Here is a 10,332-nt window from a genome sequence, read left to right as displayed (position 1 = left end):
TCCTCGTCACCGTCGCTGTCGCCGTCGCCCGCGCCCGTCGACACCGTCGCCGTCGCCCGCGCCTATCGTTGCGCCGCCCCTGCCCCCGAGCACGCCGTTTCTACCAACCCAAGCATTCTTGTTTCTCCACGGATACATTTGACGACATTTCTATTGTTTCCGTGTGTGGTTCGCTGACTGGTCTAAGCTACACTGAGCTGCTCCTGCTACATAGCAGCTTGGTAGGACTAAAAATATGCATGTGCAGGCGCTTGTTCTTGGCACCACATTCATCAGTTCGCTCCATGGCTTTGAGAACCATGGTTGGCGTGTGCGTGATCTTGGCTTGACTATGGTTCAACGCGTAGGACGTGGTTGCTGCCAGAGACTTAGCTCAAACCAGCCGCAGTGGTGAGCCCAACCAGCTGGCTCGGGTCGCCGGGAACTGGCTCTGCCACTGATGCCAGCACTCGAATCTTTAGCATATGTAAATAGGACAATGCTATCCTGATGAACTACTATGTGCGAGTATACTCGTTGTGCCAAAACTGTTCCAGGTAACTATTGTTTCAGTTTGTGCACTGAGTATTGGCTCGCCAGTTGAATTGTTTTTCCCAATGCCGCTCATTCCTAAAGCATAATCACTTCAGAATAGCAATTGCGACAGAGTTTTCTTTACTTAAATATATGGAGTAGGACGAGCAAATAAGGAACCAAACTATATTTGTTTGCCTGGCTACAGGGTCATGTCATCACTCACATCTTAGTATTTATAAAGAAGAAACATATACAAATGTAACTAGTAGGTGCGGCTTTACTCGACGTACCAAAATTATCGGCATAGCTATTAATTCAGATTTTCACATGGTTTATAGTACCGTGTGGCTTACAAAAGCTGAAATCTTACTACCTTGTAACAAGTTACCACACATGAAGTTTCTAAAGATAATGTAAGCTCCTCTTAATAAATGTTAAAAAGCACACCGGCTTTCATTGTTTCTCATCCACCAAGGACGCCAGTCTTTTTCTTAGGAAAGATCATCACTGTAGCCTTATATAACAGGTGATTCATCGACTCTATTACATGAAAGTAGATTAGAAAAGCAAGACTTGACAATCTTGGGTGCTGCTCCATTCAATTCCCTTGGTAACGATGAACTCCACCTCCACAATAAGTCCAGCTAACGCCACACAATATCATAAAACACCGTAGCCTCATTCTGTATGGTTTCTTGGCCTGTGTATGCCTCAACCACATTAGTTGAATCTGTTTCTGCTAGTGTTGCTACACACCTGAGAGGCACACACCACAAAGGTCTCGGACACCCCTTCACAAACTCTCATCTCGGTACCTTATTTGATAATTTGCTTTAGAAACATGTGTAAGGGCGTTGACACATTTCTAGGATGTTTCACAAAGATCGTTGTATATGGTGGTATGTCGATGCCCTGGATTTTGTCAACCCTAGATCAACATCCACATACAATCCAAGCATGCCATAGGAGAACGAACAGAAGCTGGGGAAAACCACTTGCATATTTGTTCACCAATAACAAATAGAACTTTGAACACATACCACATGATTGGGCCAAACAAGATCATGAACACAATGTGTTAGCGATTTGTTGCACCTGAGGATCAGAAGGATGTGCAATTAAGTAGAGGTAGGTGACTCACGCGCATTGCTTATGTGATGCAATTTGCATAATTGGCTTATACTTTGCATCACCATAGATACTTCGTAGTCATAATTGTATATATTTTTTACTATTGTTTAATTTTGTTCTTCTGAATGTTCAGAGTACCACTTAGCTTTCGGCATCAACAAACAAAATTTGACTAGTTTTCCCCTAGAGAAACAAATTTGACTAGTTCACCTAGTATAGGATGGGAAGGAATACTTACAAAATACTTCAAAAGAACCATTCTATTGTTCGTTCTCATTAAGTTTGGAGTTCACCTAGTACTCCCTCCGTATGAAAATATATAAGACCCTTTTTACACTGTGACAGTGTCAAAAACGTCTTATATTTTGATATGGAGGGAGTATTCAACACAGATTACACCAGTGCGGCAAACGAGATCCTGAGCGAGATGCACTAGCAGTCTATCACGCCTAAGGATTGAAGGATCTATAATTAAGTAGAAGTAGTTGACTGTTAGACGTATTAGGGTTTGGAACAATGCTCGATACCCTTGGTGGGTACGACTGTCATATATTTATAAGAGGGAAACGTACAAATACAAGTTATGTTACAACATGTATATCTAATATATACTTAGTCTAACACCCTCCCTCAATCTTAACTATGTCCTGAAATAAGTGTTAGCCCAGTTTCAACTATATGACGGTGCTTACGCTCAGCTACACCGTTCTGCTGATGTGTATGAGGACAAGACACATGATGTGAGATACCAAGCTTCTGAAAGAAGGTGTTAAGATTACGGTATTCACCTCCCCAATCAGACTGAACATGAATAATTTTGTGCTTGAGTAACCGTTCAACATGTGCTTGGAATTGCATGAAAACATGAAACACATCAGATTTGCGCTTAATAAGATAAAGCCAAGTAAAGTGACTGAAAGCATCTATGAAACTGACATAATAGTTGTGCCCACTAACAGAGGTTTGGGCATAGCCCCACACATCGGAAAACACAAGTTCAAGAGGAGCCTTGACAACACGACTTGATACAGAAAAGGGCAACTGATGACTCTTGCCTTGTTGACAGGCATCACAAACTAGAAACTCCTTATTACTAGACTCAACGGGAATACGATGACGATGAAGCACATTGCGCACAATGGGAGTGGCAGGGTGGCCAAGGCGAGAATGCCACTGCGACGACGACACCCGCACACCACTGAACACCTGAGATACTCGTGGAACATTAGGCACTCGTGGCACATCAAGCGCATATAAGCCGTCGCGAGCTCGACCACTAAGAAGAACGTCCCTCGTGTCCCGATCCTTAACAAAAGAATGGAAAGGGTGAAACTCAACAAACACATTGTTGTCAAGAGTTAATTTAGGAACCGAGAGTAAACTACGTGTGACTGAAGGAACACGAAGGACATCAAGGAGACGAAGGTTTTAGTGGTACGAGAAAGAAGAGATGCATGACCAATATGTGAGATGGGCATACCTGATCAATATGTGAGATGGGCATACCTGATCCATTGGCAGTGCGAACCTGATCATGACCGGTGTAGGGCTGTCAAGTGGCCAACTTGTCAAGCTGGCTCGTCAAGTGGTCCGTGGTGCCTGTGTCCATGTACCAGGCAGGATCCACAGAGTATGAAGGAGTGAACCCGGGCTCCTGTGTGGCAAGAGCAGGTTGCTTGTCATTGCCCTTCCCATTGTTCCCGATGCCAAGGAAATCACGTTTAAACCGACGATGACACCGAGACGCCAAGTGCCCCTCAATACCTCAAAGCTGACACTCGACACCACCACCACACGCCTCACAGTGAAGTCACTTGCGACCAGCTGTTGGAGGAGCGGGAGCGGGCGGACGAGGCTGGTTGCCCGAGGGCGGCGGTGGCTTCTGCTTGGCACCACGGGCACCTCCGCGAAGAGCAGCATTCGCAGAAGGGCCCTCCGTGTAGACTCTGACAGAGCGACGAGCAGCGAGCCGCTGTTCCGTGTTAAGGAGGCGGGCGTAGAGGTCACGGGGTGGCATCGGCGTGTCACGCCCGTTGACATTTTCAACCAGAGAGTCATAATCCTCGTCTAGTCCATTTAGAATGAATGAAGTAAACTCCTCATCACGGAGCGGCTTCCCAATGGAGGACAGTGTATCGGCCAAGCTTTTGACTTTGTTGAAGAAAGCATTGATAGAGAGATCATTCTTTTTGACCTCACCCAGCTGATTGCGTATAGCAGACGAACGTGCGAGCGACTGTGAGGAGAAGCTAGAGTCAAGCGTGGTCCATGCATCCCTCGACGTGGCGGCAAAGACAACCATGCCAGCCACGGATGGAGTGAGCGAAGACTGAATAGCACCCAGGATGGCTTGATCTTGAGTAGTCCACCGACGATGAGGAGGGTTGGGGACCATGACATAGCCACCATGGGACGAGGGCACCGGAACCATAGCCGGAGGGCACGGCAGGGAGCCATCAACATATCCTTCAAGGTAGTGGCTCCGCATCAGCGGCAACACTTGAGCGCGCCACAGGAGATAGTTATCAGCAGAAAGCTTCACCGTCACCAGATGGGCGAAGTGAAACGGCCCTGGTTCGGCCATCGGCACGAAGAGCGGCAGATAAGGCGGCGGACCAGGCGGCAGAACAACACTATACGGGACTAGTGCCTCGGCTGATGGTTGTTGATGATGGCCATAAGCCACCGAGGAGTGCGCACCATACGGGAGCGCAGGAGGAGTGGTGTACGGCTGGGCAGCAGTGTAGGACGTCGGGGTTGTAGCAGAATACGGCGCATACGACGCAACCGACGGTGCGAGGTAGGGTGCATGGTACAGGCCGCCGTACGGCGCCTGGATGGGAGCGCCATAGGGCCCCAAGGCCAGTGGTGCATCGTGGTACGGGGCCGGCCTGGCCGCATCGTGGTACAGGGCCGGGGCTGGAAGACCACCGTAGGCCGCCTGCCCATTGGTGCCGTAGGAGGCCGGTGGTGGAGGCGTGCCCCGCGACTGGATCGGGGTGGCCGCGATCGAAGGCGCAGCAGGCGACCGAGGCGGCGGCAACATGGCGGGCTATCGATGTGGCGCGGGAGGATGTGATCCCGACGCAGTAGATCGGGCCTAGGCAAGTGGAGGCGACGCCAGGAACGGCGACTCCATCGCCAGAGTGGAGAGAGGCGGCGCGGCGGGGGGGGGGGGCGGCGCGACGGCAGCAGAGGAGGCGGAAGCGTGACGCGGATTGAACGCGTCGTCTGATACCATGTTAGACGTATTAGGGTTTGAAACAATGCTTGATACCCTTGGTGGGTACAACTGTCATATATTTATAAGAGGGAACCGTACAAATACAAGTTGTGTTACAACATGTATATCTAATATATACTTAGTCTAACATTGACTCACACGCATTGCTGATCCGATGGATTTTGTACAATTGGCTTGGACTTTGTCGTTGTACCACCGCCCCTCATGCTTCTTAATGTTGTTAAATCATTTTCTTCCTGCTGTTTGGGAGCCCAAATTAATTTTCGGCATCGACGATGTCTGACTAAGGTGCCTTGCTGTAAAAGAAAACAATGCATGCCTGAGGTGTGTTACCTTCAATTCTTGGAATAACCAAACCTCCTATTGGCCTGGCGATAGTAGACAGACAATGGTGGAACTGGAACCCTGACTTTGAAAGACTTGCTGGAACAATTAGCTGATTTGACAAACTTTGCACAATCTGCTGGAACAATTAGCTGAAGTGATACACTTTGCACGATCTGAAGCTGGAGGCGACCAACCCAAGCATTCTCATTTTTCAATGGACAAATTTGACAACATTTCTATCATTTTCGCGTGCGACGGTTCGCTAGCTGGGTCCGACCGGTCTACACTACATACTTACCTGCTCCTACTAGGCTGCTACACAACATCACAGTAGGATGTAAAATGTGCATGTGCAGGCACTTGTTTTGGCACTGCATTCATCAGTTCATTCCATGGCTTTCAGAACCATGCTTGTCATGTGCATGATCTTGGCTTCACTATTGTTCAACGCATAGGACGTGCTTGCCGCCAATGCATCCACTCAAAAAAAAAAAAGATGAGCCAATGCATACAAGGCAATCGTTTCTTGAGCCATTGGCATTAACTGCCTCCCAAAATTACAGCTCTACCCAATGCTATAAATTAACCATTGTGAATTTCTTGGTACTGCCACTTCGGCTAGCTAGCCTTCAAATCCCAAACGGAGGTAGTATGAACAGCCACAGATTTAAAGTTTTTAAGGAATTTTAAATGTGAATTATTTTAATGTGAAACAAAATTGAACATAATAATTTTAATATTGTTCAGAATTTTGAATGCGACTTTTTTTAAACATGAAACAAATGCAAACAATTTTCTTCGAAAAGTGGAACAAATTTTGAAACTCTAAACAATTATGAAAATTGAGAAAAAAAAGAAATTCCAAACAATTTTTCAAAACACAAACAATTTTGAAACTCTTAACTTTGTTGAAACGAGACCATTATTTGAAATATTCAAACATTTTTGGAAAATATGAACAAATAAGTACATTGAACTTTGTTGAACTTTACGTTTTTTAAAAGGAAGAAAATAAGAAAAAGACAAGAAAATGGATTCATGAACCTTGTAGAAGGTATCCAAACCGGTAAAAATCGACCTGGAACCATCTAGAAGGTTCCCAAACCAAGCATGTCCATAGGCAACAAAAAATTAAAACGGTTTGGCCCATGTTCACTCGTATCAGTAGGGTTTGTGAGAAACAACGATTGTTTGACCCAATAAATGTCAAATAAGGTTTTCTCCCAGCAGGCGCCCGACAGGAGCGATGATGTCGCCTAGTTACCAGGGCTTAAGCATATTTTTCTATTTTTTCATTTTTCTTTCTCTTGGTAATTTATTTTTCTCCTTTTAAAAATTTATTACTCTTTTTGAAATATGTTCAAAAAGTTGAAAATTTTGTTCTTGTTTTCAAATATTCTTTGCAATTTTAAAAAATGTTCTAGAATTTCAGTATAGTTTTTGTTCACAAATTTAAGAAATATTATCTTTTTAGTCATTTTCATAGATTTTAAAATGTACGTAGTTTTCTGATTGTGTACAAATTTTTCATCAACTATTCAGATTTGTCAACAATTTTTGAAAAAGTGTTCAACCTTGTAAAAGTTTCACACACAATTTGTTCATGTTGATTGATAATGATAGAAATTGCAATTAACATTCAAATTAGGAAAAACTACATGCCCATGGATGCACCCCAACTGGTGGTATGTTTTGATATATGAATAAGTGACCCTAACTTTTACGAGCAGGTTGGCATGCCTTGGTAGGCATCCATCCATGTTTGAATGATTTTTGACATGTCTGGCCATTTATTGGCCTTTTTTAAGCAAGAAACTCCAGAAAATGCAAAAATTATCAAAAAGAAGGTGCTTCCAAACGGGGCTTTTTGGGCTTTTAACGTGCTTTCAAATTTTTGTTCGCTCTTTTTAGAAAACATTTGTGTTTTGGCATTCTGAGAAATTTTGGAAGGCATGAACATTTAAAAAAATCATACAATTTTTAAAATGCTAATATTTGTATTTTATGAACAAATTTTTGAAAGCATGAGCAGTTTTTGAAAAATAAAAAATAAAATTAAAACACAAAATGAAAAAAGAGATAAATAGCAAATAGAAAAAAAATAAAATTAAATATTGTGAAAAAGACTGGTTCTCTACAGTAAACTGGTCGCTGATGGATGGTTCTTATAGTCCGTGTTACCTAGTTTGAATGGAAGCCTTTTAGCTCGTGTGGCTAGCGACAAGTGGTCAGCAGTGGGAGTTACATTGTTCGACCCCATGCACTACCATTCTTTTTTCAGTGACTTTTTTCTTATTTCCGCGCGCGACAATGGGGTGGCTCAGTCAGGCGACCTTCTGTGCATGCTGCCGTCTATTTGACATTACTTCCCAAACGTACGGAATTTCCTATTTGCCACATGTTGTGGCAAAAAACTGGGCAATCACACACACAATCGTTGAATGGGCCGGCCCATTTGAGCGTTCGAGCCACAATATTGTGAATCTTCTGGAAGGTTCCTGGCTCGTTTTGGGAACTAGAGTATATAAAAGGTTCCTAAACCGATTTGTCATATTTTTCAGCTATAGTTTTTTCTTTATTTTTCACATCTTTGTTTCTTCTCTGATTTTATGTTTCCCTTGGAATTTGCTTATGTGAACATTTAAACAAAAATCAGAATTTTGATTTTTGTTCTCATTTTTTAATGTATTCATAATTTCATAATGTGCTCCAAATTTATTACAAATACTGACTGGACATAATAAATCTTACTCGAAGTTGCATCCTTATTCTGCGATAACCAGTAAATATTCACACCAGCCATTACCAGCTGTCCTGCGTCTGTTATATAAATTTTATTTTCACGTAAGCACTGATGCTGTTTTGATGTTCTTTTTTGAGAAAATGCCAGTGTGATTCTCTTCCCCATAGCGATAACATTCTACTTCACCTGGTGGTTCATTCATTTTGTTGATGGATTCTTCTGTCCAATCTATGCACAATTGGGTATCAACATTTTTGGTATGCAAACTACTCCACTTCTTTTGGTATTGAAATATCAAATTTCTTCGATGGTTTGATGTCATGTTGTAGTTTCTTCAATAAATGACTGCCTTCATCCTGTTTCCACTTTGGGGTTTGATCCTGTAGTGTTATTATTATATTATATGTTATTGTCTGTTGCTGTGTATTATACAGTCTGCATAATTCATATGCTGAACCTAGAAATTAGGTGCATAATTTGATAATTGTTTTAAGTTCTAGTTTATCGTGTCATTAGATTCTTAAATTTCTGTACAAAAAATGTGTGAAACATGACATGAAACTGAGTAGTTGAAATCAGTTATTATTTTGTAACTTATTCATTGCTAAGAAGGATGCTTACTTCCTATCCAGCTTATTTTCCCACTGTACTCATTTGAATCTCCAGGTCTTGGCTTCATCACTTCTGTTACTTTCATATTTTTCGTTGGGGTCTTCATGTCATCTTGGGTTGGAGCATCTGTTCTTGGCATTGGTGAATGGATCCTCAAGCGCATGCCACTTGTGCGCCACATCTACAATGCATCCAAGCAAATTAGTGCTGCTATATCGCCAGGTAAATTCACAGTTATCATGATGTTCAATCTGCAGAGTAGCTTATGCACTAACTTTTGTTTCTTTTTACAGATCAAAACAAACAGGCATTGAAGGAGGCAGTCATCATACGACATCCTCGTATTGGGGAATATGCATTTGGATTCATTACCTCATCAGTCTCGCTCCAGGTTTACTATAATCTTCACTGTTATACCGAGTTCCCAATGATTTTCACTGTTATACCAGGTTTACATATATTTTTCATGATTTTTCTCTATGCTCAGTATGCAGTTATGTTGCCTTGTAACCTTAGTCGCTGGCATGAACCCTTGCATGGTTGAATGTTGAAATTCAGTTTTACCACAAAATTTGACCAACTCACCTTGTAAACGATGGAAACGAATATTTTTGGAATATTCAAAATGATGATAAATGCTTCTTTTGCAAACCATTCTGTTTTTTGCTCTGATTTAAGCTATAGCTTAGACTAATCTAAATGTGTAATATCCCTTCGTTACGTCATAACAGAGCTATTTTGGTCAAGAGGACCTTTACTGTGTCTATGTGCCGACCAACCATCTCTACATTGGTGATATCTTCATGGTGAACTCGAAGGATGTGATAAGGCCTAATCTTTCTGTGCGTGAAGGCATTGGTAACTCCTAAACTCTATCCTCTCGTTATCTTATCTGTTAATCTGCTCCAAAACATGTGAAAAGGCGCTGACATATTTCTGTGTCGTTTGGCAGAGATCGTTGTGTCTGGTGGTATGTCAATGCCCCAGATTTTGTCGACCCTGGATCCACATCCAGATCTGCATGCAATCCACACAGACCAAGGTGGAGCGAGCAGAGGCTGAGGCAAACTATATACCTGTTCGTCGATATCAAGTGTAAAACTCTCAACACACATCACACCAGTGCGGCGAACAAGATCCTGAGCGTGATGCACTAGCAATCTGTCACGCCTGAGGATCAAAGGATCTTGTAATTAAGTAGAAGTAGGTAACTCACACGCATTGTCGATTCGATGGATTTTGTACAATTGGCTTGGACTTTGTCTTTGTAATGCCGCCCCAGATGCTTCCTAGCCATACTTATATTTTCTTACGGTTGTTCAATTGTTTTCTTCCGGTTGTTTCGGAGTCCAAATTAGCTTTCGGCATCAACAATGTCTGACTGAGGTGCCTTACTGTAAAAGAAAACGATGCCTGCCTGAGTTGTCTTACCTTGAATTCTTGGACTAATTAACCTCCTAGATCAGGTGATAGTAGACACTGGACCAACAATGGTGGGACTAGAACCTTGACTTTGAAACACCTGCTGGAACAATAGTGATATGATAAACTTTACACAATCTACTGGAACAATTAGCTGATGTGATCAACTCTGCACAGTACGCTGGTGGCGACCAACCCAAGCATTCTCATTTCTCCACGGATACATTTGACGACATTTCTATTGTTTCTGTGTGTGGTTTCGTTTACTGCTGTAAGCTACACTGAGCTACTCCTGCTACACACCAGCTTGGTAGGACTAAAAATATGTTGGTTGCTT

General features: G+C 42.8%; 1 protein-coding gene across 1 annotated transcript; it reads left to right on the top strand.

Moving 5' to 3' along the window:
• Nucleotides 1-7,528: 7,528 nt before the first annotated feature.
• Nucleotides 7,529-9,635, top strand: LOC119350708 (protein CONTINUOUS VASCULAR RING 1-like). Its single transcript, XM_037618407.1, has 6 exons — nucleotides 7,529-7,593; nucleotides 8,109-8,218; nucleotides 8,628-8,795; nucleotides 8,867-8,964; nucleotides 9,305-9,431; nucleotides 9,526-9,635. Exons 1-6 carry the CDS (start codon nucleotides 7,529-7,531, stop codon nucleotides 9,633-9,635), a joined length of 678 nt encoding a protein of 225 aa, XP_037474304.1.
• Nucleotides 9,636-10,332: the final 697 nt, after the last annotated feature.

This window comes from Triticum dicoccoides, chromosome 1B, assembly GCF_002162155.2.
Source record: "Triticum dicoccoides isolate Atlit2015 ecotype Zavitan chromosome 1B, WEW_v2.0, whole genome shotgun sequence".
Taxonomy (NCBI): domain Eukaryota; kingdom Viridiplantae; phylum Streptophyta; class Magnoliopsida; order Poales; family Poaceae; genus Triticum; species Triticum dicoccoides.
This window is presented reverse-complemented; position numbering and strand designations above follow the sequence as displayed.